Source organism: Diplotaxodon limnothrissa, linkage group LG5, assembly GCF_057381915.1.
Source record: "Diplotaxodon limnothrissa isolate DT_005_m linkage group LG5, D_limnothrissa_male_GT1.1, whole genome shotgun sequence".
Taxonomy (NCBI): Eukaryota; Metazoa; Chordata; class Actinopteri; order Cichliformes; family Cichlidae; genus Diplotaxodon; species Diplotaxodon limnothrissa.
This window is the reverse complement of record NC_140600.1, coordinates 6,278,476-6,304,480: the sequence shown is the minus strand read 5'-3', so window position 1 is coordinate 6,304,480 and position 26,005 is coordinate 6,278,476. Positions and strand designations below refer to the sequence as shown.

The 26,005-nt window shown below is 43.8% G+C and overlaps 1 protein-coding gene across 2 annotated transcripts in view; it reads right to left on the bottom strand.

Moving 5' to 3' along the window:
* The window catches only part of iqsec1b (IQ motif and Sec7 domain ArfGEF 1b), a 267,271-nt gene that overhangs the window by 89,207 nt on the left and 152,059 nt on the right, over positions 1 to 26,005 (bottom strand). For both annotated transcript variants that reach the window (XM_085352980.1, XM_085352981.1), the window contains one exon: positions 10,483 to 10,536. In XM_085352980.1, the coding sequence (XP_085209106.1) occupies positions 10,483 to 10,536 (54 nt within the window). The remainder of the gene's footprint in view (positions 1 to 10,482; positions 10,537 to 26,005) is intronic.

The window sequence follows — 26,005 nt, the reverse complement described above, 5'->3', positions numbered from 1 at the left end:
GTTATAATACAGCTGACTAGGGCTGGGCCATATTATACCGTTCACGGTAATACCGGTATAATGTTAGGCAACGATAGGAAAATGAAATATCACGATAGAATATGAGTAAAACGCGCATGCGCAGTGCCTTTGTTTTCATACGCACATGGCCGATTGTTGAGTGAAAAAAATGAACCAGAATTGGTTTGTAAAAATGGTGCAACTTCAGTGATGTGGAACTGGTTTGGTGTTTGTCCGTCAGATACACGACAAAGCACATTTTTTTGCAGAACATGCAAGCGGCCGTCGTTATTGTCGTATTTGTCGGACTAAGATGCTCTTAAATCTGGGAGTAATCTGGGTCCTAAACTCCGTATTCTTCAGGTCAAACGAACACTGCAGCATCACTGAGCGTTAAAAACTGTCTAAATTCTTTCATCTTTAATAAAACGATCAGCATTTCTGCTTTACCAGGTGTAACTATAAAGTTTAACTTCCAGGCATCCATTAAAACAAAATTTATTACATTTAACGGAGTTAGAAGTTAGCAGGAAGCTAGCGGAAGTTAGCTCGCTAGTTTCGCTAGTTACCTAAGCATGATATAGCATGTTCTGACTGAGAGATTTCTGAAAAAATTCAAACGTACAGCTCTGCTATCACTTCCAACATAAATGAAGATAGGAAACTAAACAGCAGTGATGTTTGTAGGGTTACTGAAGTTGGGCTAGCTGGTATATAATGATGTGCTACGTGATCGCTAGCGACACAGCTATGTTAGCATAACATAAACAGTGAAGCTGGAGGACGAACACTAACACTTTTCCACTTATAAAAGTTAACGTGAAGGTTCCTGATAGTTAGAGACAAATGCAATCGCACGGCAGGATGCTGTAAACGGACCAAACTTCGGTCAGGAGAACAACTGAGATAATCCATCCACAATACGAGGTTAGTCATTAATATACTGCAACAACATGGGAATAGAGCAGCTGCCAGAGAATTCAACATTAATGAATCAATGGTACAGAAGTGGAGGAAGCAAGAAGAAGGAGTTTAATAAAGTTTGATTTATCTGACTGCTTTGTTTCGCTTAATGTGCCTTATAATCCCGTGCACCTTATGGTCCAAAAAATACGTACTGCACACTGCAGTTTAATGTTGCAAAGCACCTCTTTTTAACTTCAGTGGATATTATATATGGTTATGCTCAGGATATGTCAGCCCATTTCTACTGGAAATGCCTTTTGGTTAAACTTTCAGCAAGGAATTAGCATTTGCACTGTTACATTTTTATAAAGCTTTAATGTACATAAAAACCAGCTTCTTATTTAAGTGAAAATAAATGGAAGGTTGTCTTTTTGCGCTAGTAATGTTGTGGAGTTGTATTTTGTCTCGCATCAATTATATCGTCAGTTATATCGTTATCGCAAATTTTCAAATATATATCGTGATAAATGTTTTTGGCCATATCGCCCTGCTCTACAGCTGACTTTGGAATATTTAGTAGCGAGGAAGTTTTACGACTGGACTTGTTGCGCAGGTGGCATCCTATCACAGTACAACACTGGAAATCAGTGAGCTCCTGAGAGCGATCTGTTTTTTCATTAATGTTCCTGATTGCTCAGGATCACACATCATGAAGACTAGCATGAAGTCCTCTTAACATCTTTTCTGTTACTTAAGTCATTCAAAACTGAAAAATGTTTATTGTCATTGTAAAAGAAATATACAATGAAATTACGTTGCACTTGAGAGCTGTACTCAATAAATTTAAAAAAATTAAAAAAACTATTAGTGTTTATTATTTAAGAAACCGGGATCCTTAATTTTGCAAATTACCAATGCTATAAATAGACACAATAGCTTTGTTTGAGGATGACTTTAAACTGACACACTAACCATTTTTTCAGTGGTGGTACATTTATTTTTTTAAAAGGGAAATAATGGAAAAAAATGATGGGTGCAGCATTGATCTTGTAAAAGACTTCCTGATTAAACGATGGCAGCTGTTTGCCATAAAAGCTCAGCAACGGTTGTTATTTGGTGCAATTATGTTATGCAATCGTTTATGTCTGCAAGTCAAGTTCATGGGTACTTTTCCACATTGATTTTAAACAGTGTTATACAAAGGTGCAGGAAAAAAGGGTAAAAAGAATTATTGACCATATTTTATGCTGTTGAAAGAGACTCAATAAACTGATCTGATGGACTCTCTAAAGCTGGTGTTGGACAGGCAGATGTTATCTTAGTTAAGAACCCCCCCATTCCACTCCATGACGTACTGGGCAGTCCCAGGAGCATTTACAGTGAAAGACTGAGATTACACAAATGCACCACTGAATGATCATTCCTGCCTGTGGCCATCTCTCTGTCCAAATCCTCCATCTAGAGCATAAGTACACACTGCAGTAGTTGCACACCGTTAATACTGGCACATCAGAGAAAAGAGCAAAGCCAGTTTGATAAGAAGGTACCTGAATTTCAACTTTATCTACATGCAGTTTTGTGTAATATGTTGGGATATTTGTATATTAGAGCTATTTGGACAGGAGTAAGCGATGAGGTAAAATGTTGTAGAACCACAAAGTTTGCCTAAAGACCTCTACACATTGGTTCAGCATGTGTGAAAGTTCATTGCAAGTCTACATAGATCACACAGGTCAATGAAAGGATATCTACCGGTTAGTAGACTGGTTCCTGCTGGTTAGTAGACATAGGCCATGCCAGCAGTCACACTGATAATTGAACGATTTCTCTTAATACTAAATGTTCCACAGTAAGAAAAACAGCAGCTAGAGGCTTTAGCTCTCAGAGCCCTCTCCTGTGGAACCAGCTCTGAGTTTGAGTTGAGGATGCAGACACTCTCTCCTCCACAAAATTGTGTTAAGACTCAATCTTAAGAAACGTATAAGACTGCAGTTTGATTAGGTGGCCTTAAACAGTCCTGTAGTTATATAACTCTATGCCAAGACTGCTGGAGGACCTCTGCACTGGACTACAAACATGCTCAGGGTGAGACTCGCAGCTATCTCATTTCCCCCGTGCCCCCATGTTCCAGCGCCCCTGCCCTAATTTGGATAAAATTAAGAAAATCGATGTATGCTGCGGGATATGTGTTACGCTCAGTTCCTCTCTTCTATCAGCTTTTGTTCTCCATTTTTTGTTGTTAAATATTATTCATTGGTTGGCTTCTTGTGGCTCCTGTCAAGAAGCCTGTGCCAAGTGCAGCTTGTGTCTTTCTGCAAATATCTCTTTATGTGGATCTGTAGCTACTGATGCTCTGCTTGCTCAATGTTAAATATCTGTTATTTCTAAAATTTCTTTCTTTTTCTTTCTGCTTTAAACCTCCACAACTAATTCTGCTTCTTTTAGTGCTAATGGAGACTTTATCCTCTCCACTGTGCCAAGTGCTGCTTCTCTCTGTAACACTACAAAGTCTTAACCCCAAAATGTAAAGTGCCCCAAAATGACTCATGTTATGGTTTGCTATAAAAGCTAAATTGGGATTGAACTGAATTAAATTGACCTTAACCACCAATTTATTACTGTAATCTGTAATAACGACAAAGGTCCTCTATTTAAAACTAAATACAAATGATTCCCTCGAGCTGAAAGGGCTGCTTTTGAGCCTAAATGACCATAAAAGGCATAGATCTCCTGCCTGTGCGTTGCATTCATATCAGAGGACTGGTTTGTTTAACTCACCTGAAAGAAAAAGTTTCAGTGCTTCACTGCAGACAATGAATGCTGTCTTCGCAGTCTAACTGTCTAACACAGTGGCTCCCAATTTTTTTTCTAGGCCCCCATTTGTTTTGCAAGAAAATCTTTCTGTAAACGTGTATTTTTTTTTTTTACTGTAAGAATATTCAACATTGCTATCAATACATTTTTCAAAAAATCCCTCTCTGTGCAAAATGGGTTTAAAAAACATAAACAACTGTCGGATACTGTTTGTCTGTGATTTGGACAGCCCGGCGCGTGCTCCCGACGCAGGAGAAACAAATTCTGTCTGGGATACCCACCTTGTGTCACGGTCCGGGGCAGCGGCCGTGTGGAGAGTGGAAGGAGGACTCAAAGCGCAGCACTCATTCAGGTGTGAGGGTGATTTATTGATAATAACAAACATAAAGAGGAGATGGCAAAACAGAACTACGGATGAACTAAACTGGGTGAAACTACACAAAGGAGTGGCAAACCTGAACACGAAGGGAGAACAGCAGGGAGAGCACGCAGAGGATTTCACAGGGTAGATGCAGAGTACGCAGGGTAACACAGAGGATGAACACAGGTAGGAACACAGACGACGCGACGAGGAGCAGAGGAAATCACACGCTATAAATACACAAAGAGACACTGGGAAATCACACACAGATGGGGGAAACAGCTGGACCTGATTAACCTGACGAGACAGGGGAACACTAACACCAGGGACCAACAGAGGGAGCACAAACCCAGAACCCAGTGTCTAAAATCCCAAACACAAACCATCCCAAAACAGCCATGAATAATAATGAAAGTAATAACAATAAGTACATAAACATAAAGTCACTGAGTCATGGTCGCAGGACCATGACACCTTGGCTCCACCGTTGTGCAGGTAAAGCCAAAGGCAAGATATTCTTCATCATATTTTCTAGTCTTTGGCTTAGAAGGAAGTTGGTTTGGAAACATATTTGGCGATGCTTCCTCTTCTGCTTTGTGTTTGTGTAGGAGCCCCGTCAAAAAAGAAGAAGTTACCTGGCTGCATAGTAATAACTTTTACAAACTGTATTACAGACACACATACTCTCACACACACAGTTATAATGCTTAAAGGCTGCCTGTATAACAGCCATGTTATAGGAGCCTGGTCTGTGTATGACAGTGAGCTGAGATAAACATCTCTACCCATCATTTTAAATGACATAAAAATGACAGCTCCAGCCTGACTGCAATCACATAACCATGACAACCTCCTACAGTTCAGTTCATGCAACGTATCTTTGACAGACTCAAAATAGGTTAGCAAAACTTGGCACTCTTGAGTCAAGGTTACCTAATTTTGCATTTTAAGCATAAACAACTCTTACAGTGCAGTGTATCTAGTGGGTTAAATTTACTCAATGCAGATTTATGACAGAGTAAGTCTTTGATCTCTAATAGTCCACAGCACTGCCACGAGAGAGACTTTACAATTACATCAGTTTGGCACAAACACCCGTGACCAGAGAACCAGTAAAATATCAAATCCATTTATAGCTTCTCTATGCATGATGACAATACATATATGAAGTTATGCTTAATTAGCTGAAGTGTCTGGTTTGATGCACCATCGGACAATTTCCAGTTCTTATATCACTATGGCCAACAGCAACACTGCTGCACATTACGTAGATACACACAGCTTTTCCTCTACAATACAGTGAGGGTATCAAAACCAAGTCATAAATGCTCACTGCCTAAAACAACAGGCAGAAAGGGACCTGGAAGACAGTACTGCTTAGGATTACTTTACTACCTTATCATTTAGCCATATTCCTAAACTGTTTGAAGTAATGCAAAAAGGCCATGCGACACAGCTACAGCTAACTTTCAAGATGTAAAGCTGCAACACTGAGACACACATTAAAGTTTAACCACTGGCTCCTTAAATATTTCAGTGGTCCATCATTATAGACCTGTGGATAGATTTACCTTTGCAATAAATGGAAATAGGGAACAATACCGATGCCCAAAGATCCTGCTGAAAGCTCTGTGGAGAAATGCTGAACATTCTGGTAAAGACCAATTAATTTAAAACCCTGTGTTGCAGCTCTACCTGCTTGATTTGATTATTGTAAGGAAAAATAATATGACCTAAGTATGCTACAGTACATAGATGGGCAGACGAGTGTAATTTCTATAATGCAGTAATCAATCTTTTACATTAAGAATAGATTAAAAAGTGTCCTGTAAAAAGCATCACTCATAGTACGAAACTCCAAAAGAAAGAACTCCTTTCACAGGTGATATTTTGGCTTTGCAGAGCCATAAAAACACAAGCACAATTGGTAATGGTAAAGAAAACAGCAGCCAGTTTAGGCGATCCACTTCTATGGTGATGTGGCATAACTGAAAAAAACGGACTTGCAATCAGTTTTCAGTAAGACATGCTTGCCTCATTCACACAAGCACCTTTTTCTAGGGTTTTTCTATATAAGTGCTTTATATCTAACATTCACACACTTTCAAACTCTGATGGGTGCATCAGGGAGCAACTTGAAATATGTTATTGCAGTTCTAAGAACAGACACACGTGGTCGATGTTGAGCGTGGTCATGTTGTCATGGGTGGGGTCACCCTACAATCTCTTACAAACTAATCTAATCTATTACCCTTTTCCTGTATTCGCCACCAGGTTCTCATTTCGAGGGCTCATAAGAACTTTTGTCACTAAAAAGAGAACATTTTCTCATGACAGTCTGTCTGGTCTAGTAATAGCATGCATCTACCCTCTTCTGCCGGAAGGATGATAATGTTGTCCTCACAGAGCGATGTCAGTGTCTTCCTCGCCACAATGCTAATATTCTACGGTAAAGCAATCAGTATTTAAGATTTGATTGGCCCAGAAAACAGGTCTTTGCTCTATAAAAACAATCCTTCCCTGAAGCAAGACGATCGTAGAATTCCTCACTGAAAGACGACAGCAAGAATAATCCCAGATTTCTTCTCAGCACTCTAGCCTAGGTCTGTTGATTTGAGGATTCCCCTAACTTTAGCTAGTAATGACTTCATGAATTGCTTCACAATAAAATTGTAACAAAAAAAACCCCAAAACATTTATATATGTACCTTTTAGACCCTATTTCTGTCAGACTGCTCAAATAGTATTTAATACTTAAACCATAAATATGATGAATTTTTATTAATGGTTACTGTGCTTGTCTAGTTAGAAGTCAGTGCTGCATTTAGTACCATTAACCACAAGATTTTACCAGAGAGATTAGAACGTACCTTTGGTATCAAATGAATTTTGCCACTGTAGTTTGAATCATATCTATTTCATAGACTCCAGTAGGGATGGGAATCTGAGCAGTCCAATTCCTTGCCCTACAGCTGATTTCAGTTTTTGTGTCAGAGAAGGAAACAGTCTACACTGTCGATATGGACATTACTTTTTAACTGCGCAAAACAATGAGAATGCAATGGTAAAGTGCTGCTCATGCAACTTTGGCTCTTTGCAAGCATCTGCATATACAGCAAGAACCCAGCCATGAACTTAGAGTGATATTAAAGCTGAGTGAATGCTGAACCGAGCCCATCAGCCAGACTCTGAACTTGAACAAACTGATGAGCAGTAAGGCTGCGGCCTCTGTTTCTAGCTGTTCGTGTTTCTTTCGTAGAATCACTGTGGCGATCCCTTTAAAGCCCCTTTGTGCTATTTTTTTTTCTTTGCCTGCTCTGTGTACTACTAATAGAAAGATCATATGTGCATCCTCCTTAGGGTAGGGATTTGTGTTGGTGTGTAGGACTGTATCCTATAGGTTTATACTGTTGAATGGTAATTATCAGACAGTGCCTTTTAAGTTGTTTGGAAGAGTAACATGAAAGTAACGTATTACAACAAGTTATTTTCCCCTGGGAATAATTAAGTAATGTAATGCATTACTTTTAAGAAAAGTGTTCTGTGTAATATGCGTAATGATCCCAATGCTGATCACAGGCAAGGGGAAATACATCCAGCATCCACAAACTTTTGACCACACAACATGTAATTAATTTGCACTAATTTAATGTCTTTGATACACTGCTTAGAGATGATGGTGACTCTCAAAGTGGAGCCAATGAGAAACCAACGAGAATTGATAAGGAATCGAATCAATAAGTGATATCGATAATGGAATCGGAATCGCTAAATTCTTATCAATTCCCATCCAATTTGTTCATGTAAATGGGGAGTCTTTTTCACAAAATTAGTTCCAAAAGATTCTGTGCTGGGACCACTTCTTTTTACATTACGTAAAAATGTAAAAAGATTTCCTAAGGCAATATACATTTTCATTGCTATGTAGATGATACCATGGTTTATCTATCCAAGAGGACAGATGACACACACCAATCTTAAAGACATAAAGGCCTGGATGACCTGCGGCAGAACCCTCCCTGACCCTGGTTCTGCTCGCGGATTCTTCCTGTAAAAAAGGTTTTCTGTTCAAAATGACACCAAGTGTCTCCTTAAATGGTCTTGTTAAACTGTACAATTTATAAGGTTAGGCAAACCTGCAGTCAATTGAGATTGAAAAAGTGACTTGTATGAGTGACATAAAACTGATTCTGTTCATCTGGTTGTAGCATTTTCAGAGGGAACTCAGAAAATGCTACAACCAGATGAACAGAATCAGTTTTCTAGGATCCACTACTAGATCCTCTTTCTGCTTGAAAAACTTAAGCTGATTTGAAATTCATAAATCACAGGTGCAAATTGCAAATGGGATTCTTAGTAACTCTTTAAACAAGGTCTTTTATGATAATTTTTAATGCATTATTTGAATGTAAGTGCAACATCAGCAGTTGCAGTGGCACTGCCTGTACCATCCCATTGAAAAATGAAAAGAATTATGTCGAAAATATAATAAATCTAATTAAAATAGTTTTTTTTCCTTTGCTCTATGACTGATGATGACTTTATTGGCTAAATTCCTATTTTAATCCCAAATTTAATCCTGAGAGTAAAAGTAAAAGTGTGTAAACTATAGTCACTGATAAAGTAAGAATGTCGGCAATTATCCACTTTCTTACTCTATTATATTAATTATCCTTTACAGATCGATAGCCAGTGAGGATGAGATGGCTGCTGTTTCAAAGTCAAGTCCAATCATTGGTTTTCACATCCACCTTCAAAACACCAAGTAAAATCATACTCAGTTCAAGGCTTCACAACAGTACTGTGTATCTTTGCCTAACAAGGACTACAGCAGCCTATGTCAGGCCATCTGTCAGTCAAAAATATTCCCACCATGAATGTACTATAATGGATTAGGCATAGCCACCTAATCTATTCTTTGTTTATCATTTAAATTTGATAGTTGTTGGTCATTGGGAAAGTATAAGGAGTGGCTCACTGGAGTCAACCTCAAGTGGCCAGGAGTAGTACTGCAGTTTTTGGCACTTCTCCATGAGCTTCATTTTTCAGCACCTGGTGCTTTCTGCTTGGCACTCTAATGTCCCATCCATCATTATACTTCAAGTTGAATATGCTGAGCACTCAGCGTGGCCTTCCATTTTTAAGGTAATTCAGGCCAGCAGTGTATTACACAGATGGACTTCATTATAATAGAGCCATCAGCTTTTTCACACCTGCATCTACTTAGTGCATGTAAGGTCATGGAAGTAGGTTTACTTATTCTCTAACACTAAAGCAGACAAGAAAGCCCATGTTTCTCAGCTGGACACGTGAAGGGTATGTTTAGCTGGGGAACTTCAGGAAATCTAGTGACCTTGAGCTTGGTCAGGTCACATGATCATCCATCACAGACGAACAGCTTTGCTGCTGTGCCTTGCTCTAGTGGGAGGGGGGAGGCAGCTTTGGTGTGATAATAAGATGAAAAGTCTGCTCAGTGCAGGCAAGCCAGCCCTGGGTGGAACAGATGGAAGCTCCTTCTTTCTTATGCAATCCAGCACTAGTGAGGCAGAAATGATGACTTTTATGTGACTCCCTGGATGTCGGAGAAAACAAAACGCCTAATGAAGATCATGGGACTAACAGATGAGATTTGTAGGCAGATGGGTAGTGGGAATAACAGGAGGTCAACACCACCCCACCGCATCTCCCATCATGCCTGCTGGCTGCTAGCACTGAGACTAATATGCAGTCGCTCACTTTAAATGATAAACAACACGTATCATGTAATTATGAAACCACACTGGAAATTCTTCTGTACAGTAAGTTGACTGTGTGTGTGTGTGTGTTTGTTGCCTGACAAACTTTGCTTTGTGAAAGCAATCAGTGGCTCATAGATTCTCTAAATTGACCAAAACAATGAGATTAAACGCGCTGAGGGAAGAACATGCACATGTGAAGGGCTCTGAATAGTAATAATGTTCCAGGAAATGTGCAGGAAAGAAGAAGGAGAGGAAGAAAACCCCCACCAGTTTTCCTCAGACCATTTTCTAAAAATAGCTCTTCTGGTGTGACATCATCAGCGCTACGTAAATAAAGTCCAGCTTTACTTCTGTAGTGCAGCAGAAAAATGTTGAAGCCACTTTTTAGCCTCCAGGAGCAGCGCTGGTTGTTTTTGTTGCTGACAACATGCACACACAACATATGCACAGATCAGCATGCATACAGTAAAAAGTGCACTGTGTGTTTCCTCCTTATTTCTTCCTTCATATGAAGAAATAAGAAACTAGATCAATTGCTAGGACTTAGCATTCCAAGCACACATTTTCCCTTCTCTTGATTGGATGTTTTTTGCTTCACAGCTTTAACACTTCAGCACATGGGCATAAAATTCCCATATGTACAACATTCAAATAATTACTCACGAGTGATGGTGGCGTCTGTGAATCATGACGGAGCTGGGGACCTCTGTGTCTGGTCTGGGGGGAACAGGAAAGCAGAAAGCTTAGGTACACAGCGACTACCACACAGTTAAATCTCCTACCCACTCCTTACACACACACACACACACACACTGAATTAGTGTGCCACTCATTCAAGCTCAGCAGCAGTTGAGATGGCTCACGTACAGCTGACTGGTGATATAACTGCTGCTACACATCGCACCACAAATTCTCCACTTAATTTATATTCATGCAAATAGACTAGAAATGTTTAAAGGACTAGATCCTGTCTATGTAGTCAACATCAGGTCACTGAGGTGCTGACAGAGGATTGGCCTGCTGGTCAATATGAGGGCTGGTTACAGTGAAACGACTGTGCAAGTACAGACCTTAATCTCAGTTAATGTGGCTACAGTGAGAGAGCGCTGCATCAAGGAAAAACTAGAAAACCTTCTGTAGATTTCACAGAACTTAAATATAGCATTTAATTTATTAGTAGACTCAATTTGCTTCTTTCAAATGTAAATGACCCACTCACTGTTTTGATCCCACTCGATCTTGTCCGAACATATGGACATAATTTCCTAAGGGATTATGAAAGTAGTCTGATTCTAATGATATAGTAACATTTAACAGTATTCTATAAAAATCCTCTTTTGCCTGATCCTTTTTGAAAATAAAATGTTAGAATAATTATGCAAAAAAAATAAAAAATACTCCGAAATACTTTTTCATTACAGTACATGCCTCTCCCTACTATAGGTCGCCTTCTTTTCTGTCTTTGCTCTACTCTTTCTACTCACTCCTAACAGCTCCCTGAGCCTGGCTCTGCTGGAGGATTCTTCCTGTTAATAGGGAGTTTTTTATTCTCACTTTCGCCAAGTGCTTGTTCATACGGGGTCATGTGATTGCGCTATATAAATAAAATAGAAGTGATGTAGGTGATTAACACTTTGTTTGCAGTCCCTTTGTTTTTTCTTATAGGTATCTTACTGAATATAGACTGCACAGGAGTATTCATTACAAAAGACACTGAGTAATTCCCTTCTGGCTGTGTAATGCACTTGGACTGTCTTGGCAATGTTTTTGTCTTTTCCAAAGTTTTTATGAACTTGTTTTCTTCCCATGGCATTTTGAAACTCTAGGTCAAGGAACAGTGTTCAGAAAAATGGAAAAGATGTATGTTTCCATTGACTCTTCACAAGTGCCATAGGCAACCAGCACCGATGACTGCAAAGCTTTACTTCCCAGTTGAAATGCATCGGTTTTAAGTTGCATTTCTGACAAATGCATAACTGAGCCAGCTATACTTTGATTTGCGATTGAACCCTGACTGCAGTGGTTCGGGAAAAAAAAGAGTTACCTATGTATAATCCGTCCAACCAGCTGGTCACATCTTGTAACCTGCTAAACAAAAGATTATCAAGGTAAAGGAATCAGAATGACACAACAGAGTAAGCCTGGGTAGAAATGGTTCCACACCTTTCTTGTGTGCTGGCCCTTTTCTCGTCGAGTCGGGTTAAAAGCTTTCAAGAAAGCAGGTGAGGAAACGCTGGTTTTAGCAGGAATGAGGTGACTGCTTCTCAGTGACACCTTCCATTAAAGAGTAGAGCAAGAGTGAAGTTGTGTAGCATTGTGGAAGATATATGCCCCAATCACAGAGTGGGAAAGGGGGGAGTGAAGACAGTCACAGAAGGCTGGAAATAGGCAGGGGGAGGCAGGTAAATTGCTTAACAACAAAATAAAAAGCTGTACTATCACTCAGCTGATAACAGAAATGCTGAATATGCTTTGTATGTATCACATGCCGCTGTGCTCGGCTGCACATCTCTCACAGGAATACACAATGTGCAGGAATGACTGAACTTCTCTGACATGACAAGAGGCAAGGTAGAAAGAAGCAGTGAAACATCAATCACAGATGAGGCATTTAAAGCAGTTGTCATGACAATAGCAATGGCTGAAAGCAAAGATCCTTTTCTTTCCCTCTCTGGAGACTTGGTGACATTCAAATAGCAGACATTGCTGCAAGTCCAACAGCCACGCCTCGCTTGGTGAACTGTGTAGTTTTAGCAAATGTGTCCGATTCAGGTTGGAAATGTTTTCAGTCTGCTCGGTCAGAAAGAAAGGTGGGGGTATAGGTCGGGGTGTGTTTATCACTTTGATGGATTGCGACAGATCAGTAACAGCATGTTACATCTGATTCACTACTAAAACCCACAGACACAGACAATCCACAGCATTCTCATAGGGCTACATCACTGCTTGTGTTTATCATCAGGAAACAACAACTGCAGAACTGGAAGGGTTATTATTATTATTATTATTATTATTAAATTCTTTACTTAAACAGATCTCAGTCTCACTGAGATTGAGACCCGTGTGCAAAAAGGCATACACAACAATTGAGACAGACATCTACATAATAAATGACACATTACACTTATTCACAAATTAAGAAAACAAGAGTAAGAGTCGTTCCAGACAGAGAAATACAGAGAAATACAAGTCTTTAAAAAATCAAAAGAATTCAGCTTCATTGTTTTCTGCAGCTCACTTTAGTTATAGGCAACAAAATATTTAAAGCCAGTTTCATCCAAGTCCAGTGTGAAAAAGAGGTAAACTAAAGTCAAAATGTCCTGCAGCCTGAAATTGTAAGCACTGTGTTTAAACTCAGTCAAGGAGTGGAGGTAAGCAGGCAATCAAGCAATTTTAGGGGCTTCTGTTCTGATGTGTACACTCGGTGCCGTTGGAGGTACAATCTTGTCTTGAATATATACAACTGCAAACCTAACTACAGACGAGTCTTTGGATATGAACGCTGATCTCGAGTTTGAAAATTGAGTACTTCAGTGCTTTCACAGACTGTATAAAAACACGGACATAGCCACCGTGATGTCACTTAGTGAATCACTTTGTGAAGATTTGAGCCGTCACCTTGCGCCACAATCAAACAGGGGATCTGGCTGACAAACAGAGAAGCTTGCAATGCTTAAAGAACGCAACTATTCACTTACAAGTTAGGATTGTCTTAAAGCATGCCCTCCTTTATTGTGCTTTTTGGCTTCATTAGGGACCCTTATTTAATAAAATTAACCCTATATTGTATTTCAGGTTTGAAACTAGCAATTGCAATCACATCTCATTAGCAAAGTGTTTATGGACATCATGCATTAAGGGAGTCGAGGGCTGTTTTCCTACACTTACTTTCAGCTTACCAAGGGGTCACCACAGCGCATGAATCTGCATGTTTGATTTAGTCTAAGCTAAATGAAACATTAATTAATGACAATATAAAAGATTCAAACAATAGATAAATGCATTGGAGGTTCACTTCCTAGCTGCTCCAGCATGTCAAAATATCCTTGGTCAAGACACTGAACCCCAATGTGCTGATCACTGTGTGTGCACAAATGTTAGCCAGGCTGCTTGGGTATAGGAAAAACACAGAAAATATATAGTTGAACGGTACTTGTAGTAAAAAGGGCTTTGAATACTCAGCTAGAGTAGAAAAGTGGTTTTCCTTTAAGGCAGAATTGTGTCAGGGGATGACATAATCATTTGGTTCTGATACTGAGAGCAGCAAACATAGATATGTGGCTGTGAAGCATTCCAAAGTGATTCAGGATGACAGGAGAACAATCAAACCGTGCACATGGGAAGGCCTGTGTGGCCTTCTGTCTTGTGCCGAGATTCCTCAACTGATTCTAATCAGAAATAAGGTTACTCTGTGCAGAAATAACCTACCATTATATAGCCGGAAGAGATATTTATGATTAATATGCCTTCTGGGATAAGGCCAGGTCTTCTTCTGGTCAGTTGATTAAACAATAACAAGAGTAAACAATAACAAACATCAAAAGAAGGTTGTAATATCAATTCAAGAGCTACACAGAAAACGTGACATAGAATCTTAATGTCTTATTTTTTCCATTCTTATTTCTATAGCTTATTTTTACACTAGTCTTATCAGAAGGAGCTCTTAGTCCAGTTTATCTAAATTCCATATGGTTGGTACTAGGGACACGATGCATTAGTCATACTGCTAGGCAAGCATTAAGGCCCAGACATGAGGCCCCTTCTTGATCAGAGAAAAAAGCCTGGGGCTCACAACAGCAACAACATCACACAAACACATAATTCCAGTTACTGCAGTACCCTGCTGGGAGTCAGGAGAACACGAAGCAGGATGGGAAAGAGGCTGTGAAGAGGAAGCTCAATCATGAGGTTCTTTAGTGCAGTAGATGATATGGCAGTTTATTGAGCACAAGCTTTTCTGTGGGAAAAACATTTTGCAGATTGTGTCATTGTTTTGCTAATCACTTCAAGGCAGTAGCAGGAAGGATGGGAGTGAATGCACGGCAATAATGAACTCTGTGTTTGTGTATGAGCACGTGTGCACGAGCATATTCTGGGTGTGAAGGAAAGTTAGGAGCTAAGAGGCAGTTCCATCTCTGCGGTCACTGTCTCCCTCCTCCGGCTGTCTTGCCTCACATCTAGTAGTGATGTGCGATACCACTGATTTCCTTTCCGATCCAATACCAAGTAATATTCAGGGTGGTATCGACGATACTGATCCGATACCGATACTTTATACAAAAACGTATTTTATTTATTGTATCTCAAATTATAGCATCATAATGATTACAGGATATCAGATTACTTGTTCTTATCACTTAATAATGCAGAATTATCATGTAGAAATAAAAAAAACTGAAGTTGTGCGCTATTTGAACACCTTGCCTGCCTGCAGCACTAAAGGACTCCATGAGAGAGGTCTGTCTCGCCCTAGCAGCACCTGTCCCTCTCTCCTCTTCAGTTCGTCTCAACATACGCGCCTCATATTCTGTGATATGATTTACTCTGAGGTGTTTGACAAGGGGCCCGTTCTTCGTACGTCGCTTACTACATCCAAGATCAAATGACACATCCAAGATCAAATCATCGCGCTAACCGTGAGCTCGCTAATCCGGTTCCCCGAACACACCTGCTGTTGACGATTACTACAGCTGGACGCAGGAATGTGACATCACTGGGTGTCGTAAAAGGGGCTACGCATCGATAGTAGAAACATTGATCGGCAACCCGCTGATTGGTCGGCGAAAATGTCCAAGGGGCGTGCTCGGTATTTTCCGGCAGCAGAGCAAGAACTCATGAGTGAGGGATTTCAGGAGTTTCAGAGTTTAATTAAAACGCAAGAGAACACTGCAAAGGCTGCAAAAGCAAGGAGAGAGGGCTGGCAGAAAGTTGCTGACAAATCAAACTCGTAGGTAATTTAATAATAATAATAATAATGGATTGGGTTTATATAGCGCTTTCCAAGGCACCCAAAGCGCTTTACGATACCACTATTCATTCACTCCCACATTCACACACTGGTGGAGGCAGCTACGGTTGTAGCCACAACAGGACCCACAAGAACATGGGAACAAGTAAAAGTGGAATACAGGAGTATTCTACAGAATGGTAATATTTATCTCTTAGATTGCTTTGCGTCTCTTGGCAAGGTAATACTGGCCTGTAATACTCTGTTAGTTTGTTCATAACAGCAACCAAGAAAAGGGCAGAGGAAAAAAAGACAGGTGGTGGTCCTGCACCCCCTCGTCAACAAGTTGGTTAAGTAAATAATACCCTCACGGGAATATCGATATCTCTCAATGAGCACACTGTCGCGCTGAGCTAAAGGATCCTGTCTGTCCCGCAATATACGCTGAATTCTGAGGACTCTCCTTATCAATCTTGCACCTTCCGCAATGGGTTGGTCGCGTATACGGACAGGACATGGCTGCGACAGACTTCCCAAATCCACCTTCGCTTTTATAGCCGTGGTCTCTCATCTTGATTACACGAAGTAATTTACAATTACTACTCTGAAATATGAATTACATCTGTAATAATCACATACATGTAATAGAATGTTAATAGTACATTTCCCTTTTTTAGGAAATGACCTGTATGTATCTGTGTGACATCAATAAAAGGATCAAGTGCTGCATTATCTTTAGTTACATTGATAATATTTATTTATGGTGAAACAGTGGAAAAATATCGCTGTTGCTTTCGTATAAATGAAGCGGACATACCTGCGTGGCCGCGATCTAATCCTGTTTACATAAAGTAAACCTGCTCCCGAGCAGGTTTACGCTTACGGCTCTGTTGCTATGACAGCAAGTCCCGGATGAGCTTCGGGGAACCGAACGATCCAAGATCACGCGAAATCGTCAACAATCTAATCCGGCTAACCTACTTAGCGAGGTTCGAAGAACGGGCCCAAGGTTAGTGATGTTGCCACAACCATACATGCCAACCCTCCCGATTTTTCCGGGAGAATCCCGGAGCCACCATTCTCCCAAATTTCCACCTGGACAACAAAATTGAAAAACCATATTGCAGAATTCATAGCACGGCCCAGCCAATTCCAGTTTACAACAATGGCGGCAGCAACTTAGTTTTAATATTACTCTTATTTCTCTTTCTGGGTCGCAAAAAACAAAAACAAAACTTTTAACATATTTTCAGGTGAGAATGTAGCTGTGTAAACTTCAAATATCTGAGCCGATCGACACATCGTCTTCAAACCCCCGCGATCTTTCACCACTCGGGTTAAACATGATATATAAGTCACTTTGATAACTTAAAAATGTTATTGTTTGGCTTTTTCAGTGTTTTATTTGTTCGTGAGTAAATCGGTTTGGCTGAGATTAAAGTTATTAGATTAGATTAAATTAAATTTAACTTTATTAATCCCTCGGGAGGGTTCCTCCGGGGTTTTCACACAGCTGAATAAACATCAAACAGAAAACTAATTAAACAAAGTGTGAGACGGTCGAGAGTTTACGCCAGCGCCCGGTTATATTTTAGATAGCAAGGAGCAGACGGCAGTTTCACTCCACCGAGGGAACTCATGACGTACTACCCGGCTTTCTTTAGACCGCGAAGGGCGGGTCCTCAGGTGGAAGCAGCCTCTGAATTTCGACACCCCCGCTGTTTCCGGGCCGGCTAATAATAACGGTGACATTTAACGTATTTTATCCGATAAATAAACCCTGTAAAATGTATTTATCACCCCCCCAACAGCCCTTTTGAATGTCTCCCTAATTCTGAGGTCTCAAGGTTGGGAAAGTATAGCCACCACACCTCACTGTTGGAGCACTTTTTTGCCACATGTATTGCAAACCATGTCTCAGCTGTTTGTGGAGGTAAAATACGTCCGCACAATTACGCTCAGCCATTGTTGTGAGTGCGCACGCCAAGGGGCTGCGAGACATTTATACAGCCGTATTTCGCACATGACTATGAAAGGCGGAAGAGGAAGTAGTTCCTTTGAATGTAGACAATCCGAATGTTATAGTTTCTTTCCACTGTGTTGCTGTTAATGATAAACTACAAATTTACCCTAAATTACTAAAAAATATCGATATTTTAATGTGAGAATCGATTCTAGAACATAAATGACTGGTATCGGAGGAATCGATATTTCAGGATTGATCCGCACATCACTAACATCTAGATCAGAGCCCAATCAAAGCTTCTCTACCCAGGATCACATGACCCTTTTACTGTGACTTTAATATCATCAGACAAAGTCATTTTTTGTGTGGTGACCCAGCATACAAAATACAACACCGTACAAAAGTAAATGTAACACAACAGGAAAAATAGCCAAGCAATACTATAAAAACGACTAAAACTAACACCTTCTGGAAAGCACCACAGTTTGGAAAACACAATAAATAAAACACAATATAGAATAGTTGGCAAAGCCTGGCGACATAATGTAGTTTCATAAAATCTGTAATTAATATATTAATGCCTTTAGGCCTGTTACTACAGCTTCACACACATTTCCCTCAATGACGTTGCCAATACAACATGTCAAGTATGTGTTGTGTAACACCAAGTGAGAAGGTGGAAGAGATGGCGTGAAATAAATCTGTTGGCTCTGTTAGTAAGCAGTCAACTACAGTTTTTTACCCCTCAGTTGTAAAAGGCTGAATATTGCTGTCACCCTGCTGGGCTGGTGTCCGAGTGTGGGGGCAGTGTGGACGCCGAAGTTTCCGACTGCGATAACTTGAGAATGAGGTGACAAAGCTCAGTGACCTTGATCTAAAGGTCAGAGGTCTAAGTTCAACTTTTTGGAAAATCTTGTGAATGCGATAACTCCAGAAGGAAGTCAGCTAGAATTTTGAAATCAATAGTATAGGTGTAGCTACTACCAACCTTGGACGAGTTCTTATCTCAGTGACCGCGACCTCAGTCAGCGGTTATGTTTTCTGCAAAGTTGGATTTTGAAATCAATAACTGAGTCACTGAAGGCTGAGGGGTAGCACAGGCAGTCAGCAGCATTTATCTAAAGATGTAAAACTGTTGCCTCAGGTCTTAATTTTAATAGAATCGGTTTAGTTCAGCTGGGTCTCAAAGATTTAGAGACAGTGAAAGTTTATCTTAATCATGTGCAAAGCTCTTGACAAAGCGCCAATCATCCTTAAACACAGATTAAAATACTTTATTTAATGTTAAAAGTGTCATTCACACCAGAGAGATTGACTGCTCATCTTTTGGGTTTTGCAGCCAACTACTTAAATGGTTTGGCTCATTCTAAATTCTTTTATGAGTCTTGTTTAGGGCTGCCACGATTAGTCCACGAGTCATGATTACATGATTACGTCAGCTATCAAAATCGTCGACGACTAATTTAATAGTCGACATGCCGTTTGAAGCTTTGTAAGATCCTGAAACAGAAGATAGCAGCAATACATCCACACACACACACACACACACACACACACACACACACACACACACACACACACACACAGATGTATAAGTCGATTTATTCAGGAACAAATAAAACACTGAGAAAAGCCAAAAAATAACTTTAAAATGTTATTGTTTGGCTTTTCTCAGTATTTTATTTGTTCCTGAATAAATCGTTTTGGCTGAGATTAAAGTTATATAGTTTTTACACAGCTTGAATAAACGTCAAACAGAAAACTGATTAAACAAAAGTGTGAGATGGTGGAGAATTTACTCCAGTGTCCTGTTATATTTTAGATCACAAGGAGCTGAGTTCATTAAACTCCACTGAGACAATCTGCAAATTTCATTAAAAGTTTAATAAACTATCATCTTGTCTTTATTTTTAGTTGGCACATACCCTAAACACTTCAAGCTGTAAGCTGATAGTTATGCAGTGCAGTAAGTTGTGCGTTTTACGTCCAATGGATGCATGATCTGATTAGTCGACTAATCGCAAAAATAATCGGTGACTAGTCGACTATCAAAATAATCGTTTGTGTCAGCCCTAGTCTTGTTTCCAGCAGCTGCAGCATTACGGCATGCTACCTGCCCAGCACCAATCAGCAGACACTGTAAGTGCTGAACAGTCCCTTCTTATAGTAAGAGTGTTGGAAGTAGGAACAGAATATGTTGTTGTAAAGACTTAAGCGACTTCCACAAAAGCAAAATCTGTTACGGATGAATGACCGGGTCACCGACTGGCATCACTGAAATGCCAATGGCAAGCAATGCTGAGTACCTACTCAGAAACCATGTGACAGGGTTTTAGTAGATTCAGGGGAACAAGTTTTATATGTGCTGGCTGGAACTCACAACTTGAAGGATCTGCTGATAAAACCTTTTGACCAGATATTTACCGGCCATCTTTACAGCTGAGGGCTTTGTTGGTGAGGGGTGTTTTTGGGAGCATGCAAACAAGCACCAAATTACGTTAGGCAACTTTAAAGTTTTGTCTGTTTTGTCTGTAACAAGAACATTACTGATGCTTTTAAGGCTTAATTAAAAGTTGATGAAGAGTTTGTGTTTAGAATGAAATCCTAAATTCTAACAGCCCTGACTCAAAAGACATGGTGCCAGTCAGTCCTGTTGCCAGATTTTTGGCAAATAGAGTCCCTAAAATGATGTTGCTCCCTCCTCTTTGCTGACACTTTGGGGCTGTGCAAGATCATACAGTTGCACATGTTTTATTAACTTCATGAGACAGCCAAGCCGAAAGCAGTTTTCAACATATCAGTGCAGCGAGCATGTACGCAAAAAAAAGTGACAAGGAGCATAAGTGCCCTGTTTCTTGTTACAAAGATGGTTAATTTCACCATGGTGACCCTCCGATGTCACTGATATCATCTGAGAAAATGGCTACAAAGTTTTAATAATGGTATGACTAAGTCAGTGTCATGGTCCTGGGCCATGTTGGCCCAGTGTTCTTAGTTTCCTTGTATTTTTGTATTTCGTTCCTTATTTAGGCCATGTTTCCTGAGTTGCCCTGTTGTGTTGTTCCCTAGGTGTTCTCCCCGTGCCCTCTCTCCCCCCTGTGTGCCCTCTGTGTATTTATGAGCCCTCGTCTCCCTTTGTGGTTGTTTCATGTTTCCCCAGCCCGTTATGTCTGTGTTTTCCCCGTGCTCTCTCTCCTCCTGTCTGAACCTCTGTGCACTTCCTGTTTACTTTGTGACTCTCACGCCTGTACATGTCATGTTCAGTTCACCCCGCCCTGTCTCGTTATGATTATCAGTGTCACCTGTGTTCCCCGTGTGTGCCCTCTTTCCTCGTTAACCCTCTGTGTATTTCTGTCTGCGTCTCCCTCTGTTCGGCGTCGCGTTCTCCCTCATGTTGTGTGTGTTCCTCCCTGTGTTTCTTGGCGAGCTTTGTATTTAGTTTTCCCAGTTTAGTTTTGTATTTCCTACGTTCTGCCGTGCCAGCATTAAAGCTGTGTTTAAGTTTATCCCCGTGTCTGTGAGTCTGCATCTTGGGTCCTTCTCCTGCCTGCCACACAACGAACCATGACAGAAGAACGCGACCACAATATGGACCCAGCGACTCCTGGCAGAGACGTAATACAAGCGGTGGAGGCGTTATGCTACCAGTGGAGCCGAAGCTCTAGTGAGGAGGAGAGGGAGGAGTTACTTTCCTCGTTGGGGACAAGCGTCACGGTTTTTCCCTGGTTATGGGAGGCGCTACCCCCTCTGATCTCGGACTTCCTCCGCACCATCCTCCCAGCCTGCCCTCGGCAGCATCAGCGGTCCGGTGTGCGGACTGCGTCACCACAGCCCCGTGGCCGCGCAGCCTCCCCTCCGCCTGCTGTGAGCATACAAGTCGGCACGCTGAGGTTCGCCACGGCACCACACTCCTCTACGCTGGCGCCGTCCCTCTACTCGCCGGCTTCCACTTCGCTGTCGCAGCTCAGTCGTTCACCCTCACCGCCTCGACCGACCTACCCGTCCTCCGCTTCCTATCTGGCACGGATGTGGTCAGAAGACGAGGAGCCGGTCGCCGCAGAAATCGAAGTTTCATCCACGACCACCTCTAAGAGGAAGCGGCGTTCGCGTCGCCGTCGCCCCGCGCTACGGCATGTTTCGCCCTCCAACGAGCCACACGAGGATGCGGGGGAGGTCATGGATTTCGACCTGGAGGAGCGGCAGCGTGCAGCATGCGATCAACTGGATGAAGAGCTCCGGTGGAAGCCGTGGCTAGCTCCTGACTATGAGGAGATCTTCCGGGGAACCCGCCTGGCTCTCGGGGGTCCCCTGAGCTTCCAGGAACTCTCATCTACCGCTCCATCAGCACCCAGTTCACCAGCCTCTGCGACGCCGCCCGGCGCGCGTGAAGCGCCGTTGTCTGGTTCATCGGGAGCTGCAGTCAAGAAGGAACGGCGTTCACGCCGCCGTCGCACCACCCCACAGCCGGACATTCGGACTCCTAATTCACCTGCTGTGGTGAGTGAGGACACTGTGTCTTTTCCAGACATTATGACTGTTCATTCAGGAGCTGTGTCTTGTGTGGCGGAGGTCAAAGCGAGCTGCTTATCGCCTGCGCAGCCACCCTCAGTTCAGTTAGCTCCCTCGCAGCCACCCTCAGTTCAGTTAGCTCCCTCGCAGCCACCCTCAGTTCAGTTAGCTCCCTCGCAGCCACCCTCAGTTCAGTTAGCTCCCTCGCAGCCACCCTCAGTTCAGTTAGCTCCCTCGCAGCCACCCTCAGTTCAGTTAGCCCCCTCGCAGCCCTTCACAGCCCAGTCGGCTACCCTCCTGGAAGCCCCCGCTGCCTGGTATTTTCAGCATCGGCATCTTTTCCCGTCAAGATTTATCGCTAAATCATTCGATCCTCCCTTAAGAGAGAGACTGCATCCTCGCTGCCTTCACCCCAGTACACCAGTGTCACCCCCGGTGCAGTCTCCAGTAGCTCCAGTGTCACCCCCGGTTCGGTCTCCAGTAGCTCCAGTGTCGCCCCCGGTTCAGTCTCCAGTAGCTCCAGTGTCGCCCCCGGTTCAGTCTCCAGTAGCTCCGGTGTCGCCCCCGGTTCAGTCTCCAGTAGCTCCAGTGCCGCCTGTAGCGCAGGCCCCAGTAGCTCCTGTAGCGCAGGCCCCAGTAGCTCCTGTAGCGCAGGCCCCAGTAGCTCCTGTAGCGCAGGCCCCAGTAGCTCCTGTAGCGCAGGCCCCAGTAGCTCCTGTAGCGCAGGCCCCAGTAGCTCCTGTAGCGCAGGCCCCAGTAGCTCCTGTAGCGCAGGCCCCAGTAGCTCCTGTAGCGCAGGCCCCAGTAGCAGTACGGTCCGCTGGTCAGCTTAACATCCAGCCAGGGGTCTCAAATCTCTCTGGCTCTGCATCAGCTCCTGCTGGGAGCTCGGATGAGCTCATCCAGGACTCCGCGGCTCCCACGCCGCCATCTACCTCGTCAGCTGGAGGGTCCGAGGGGCCCGTTCAGCCTCATGCCTCGTCAGCTGGAGGGTCCGAGGGGCCCGTCCAGCCTCATGTCTCCGCTGGAGGGTCCGAGGGGCCCGTCCAGCCTCATGCCTCGTCAGCTGGAGGGTCCGAGGGGCCCGTCCAGCCTCATGCCTCGTCAGCTGGAGGGTCCGAGGGGCCCGTCCAGCCTCATGCCTCGTCAGCTGGAGGGTCCGAGGGGCCCGTTCAGCCTCATGTCTCCGCTGGAGGGTCCGAGGGGCCCGTCCAGCCTCATGCCTCGTCAGCTGGAGGGTCCGAGGGGCCCGTCCAGCCTCATGCCTCCGCTGGAGGGTCCGAGGGGCCCGTCCAGCCTCATGCCTCCGCTGGAGGGTCCGAGGGGCCCGTCCAGCCTCATGCCTCGTCAGCTGGAGGGTCCGAGGGGCCCGTTCAGCCTCCTGTCTCCGCTGGAGGGTCCGAGGGGCCCGTTCAGCCTCACGCCGCATCAGCTGGAGGGCCCGAGGAGCCTGTCCAGCCGCCACCTGCGACCGCCTCGTCCTCGCCCGGTCCGGCCTCTGCATCAGCTGCTCCTGCTCCGCCTGGTCCGGCTCCGGCTTCAGCCTCTGAGTCTTCGTCCTCGTCTGGCCCAGCCTCTGAGTCTTCGTCCTCGTCTGGCCCAGCCTCTGAGTCTTCGTCCTCGTCTGGCCCAGCCTCTGAGTCTTCGTCCTCGTCTGGCCCAGCCTCTGAGTCTTCAGCCTGTGCTTCGTCTGGCCCAGCCTCTGAGTCTTCAGCCTGTGCTTCGTCTGGCCCAGCCTCTGAGTCTTCAGCCTGTGCTTCGTCTGGCCCAGCCTCTGAGTCTTCAGCCTGTGCTTCGTCTGGCCCAGCCTCTGAGTCCTCAGCCTGTGCTTCGTCTGGTCCAGCCTCTGAGTCTTCAGCCTGTGCTTCGTCTGGTCCAGCCTCTGAGTCTTCAGCCTGTGCTTCGTCTGGTCCAGCCTCTGAGTCTTCAGCCTGTGCTTCGTCTGGTCCAGCCTCTGAGTCTTCAGCCTGTGCTTCGTCTGGTCCAGCCTCTGAGTCCTCAGCCTGTGCTTCGTCTGGTCCAGCCTCTGAGTCCTCAGCCTGTGCTTCGTCTGGTCCAGCCTCTGAGTCTTCAGCCTGTGCTTCGTCTGGTCCAGCCTCTGAGTCTTCAGCCTGTGCTTCGTCTGGTCCAGCCTCTGAGTCCTCAGCCTGTGCTTCGTCTGGTCCTGTGCCCACCGGGCCATGGCCAGCACGCCTGACACTGGAGAGCCGCCGCTGCCTTCGGCGCGGCCGGCCCCCTGAACTGCTCCGTCGTCTCCTTCGCCGCCGCCGCTGCCTTCGGCGCGGCCGGCCCCCTGAACTGCTCCGTCGTCTCCTTCGCCGCCGCCGCTGCCTTCCGCACGGCCGGCCTCCGGACCAGCTCTGTCACCTGTGCCACCCGCCTGGTCGGCCCCCCGACCGTGTGACCCGTGAACTCTTGTGCCTGTGGGCTCTGGGTCGGCCCCCTGAACTTTATTTGGACTATGGTCATGTGCTCCTGTGTTTTCTGTTGTTTGTTTTTGTTTCCCGTTCTGGTCCCTCCGTCCTGGTCCCCCGCCTCCCGCCCTAGGTGGGTTGTTTTCTGTTTTTGTTTTGTTTCTCGGGTTTGGGCTGTCGGGAGCCAGCCCTTAAGGGGGGGGTGATGTCATGGTCCTGGGCCATGTTGGCCCAGTGTTCTTAGTTTCCTTGTATTTTTGTATTTCGTTCCTTATTTAGGCCATGTTTCCTGAGTTGCCCTGTTGTGTTGTTCCCTAGGTGTTCTCCCCGTGCCCTCTCTCCCCCCTGTGTGCCCTCTGTGTATTTATGAGCCCTCGTCTCCCTTTGTGGTTGTTTCATGTTTCCCCAGCCCGTTATGTCTGTGTTTTCCCCGTGCTCTCTCTCCTCCTGTCTGAACCTCTGTGCACTTCCTGTTTACTTTGTGACTCTCACGCCTGTACATGTCATGTTCAGTTCACCCCGCCCTGTCTCGTTATGATTATCAGTGTCACCTGTGTTCCCCGTGTGTGCCCTCTTTCCTCGTTAACCCTCTGTGTATTTCTGTCTGCGTCTCCCTCTGTTCGGCGTCGCGTTCTCCCTCATGTTGTGTGTGTTCCTCCCTGTGTTTCTTGGCGAGCTTTGTATTTAGTTTTCCCAGTTTAGTTTTGTATTTCCTACGTTCTGCCGTGCCAGCATTAAAGCTGTGTTTAAGTTTATCCCCGTGTCTGTGAGTCTGCATCTTGGGTCCTTCTCCTGCCTGCCACACAACGAACCATGACAGTCAGAGTTGTGAGGCTTCACTGTGTGTGTGTGTGTGTGTGTGTGTGTGTGTGTCTTGCTGAGTGTGTGTGGAGTCACTAAAACTGATTGGCCCAACAGATGGCAGTGTGTTTTCACTGATTGAAGCTTGTCCCACATGTCCCACTGGACCTCTGCTTCAGAGCAAAAGGGTAGTGTCGGCACATTGTTAATCTAAAATCTACTTTCATCATGCCTCACATTAGGCCAAAGGCACACCTGAATAATTTATTTTCTATCTCTAGCCATGGAAATGGACCCGTCTTCACACTACTCTTACGTCAAGATACCATCAACTCTGATTTAGCTACAGCAGACTGGTTTAGTTGTCTGATTGGAAGCAACTCAAAGACTGTGTGTGCCAATATCAGTCCAGAAACATTAGTACTATATGTATTATGTATATGTGTTGATGGAGTGTAACCTTTAAAAATAAAAGCAGTTGTAGACATTGATCCATATCAGAAACTTCAGCTGCCTATACTTAAGCAGCAACTTGTGGGACTAAAAAGT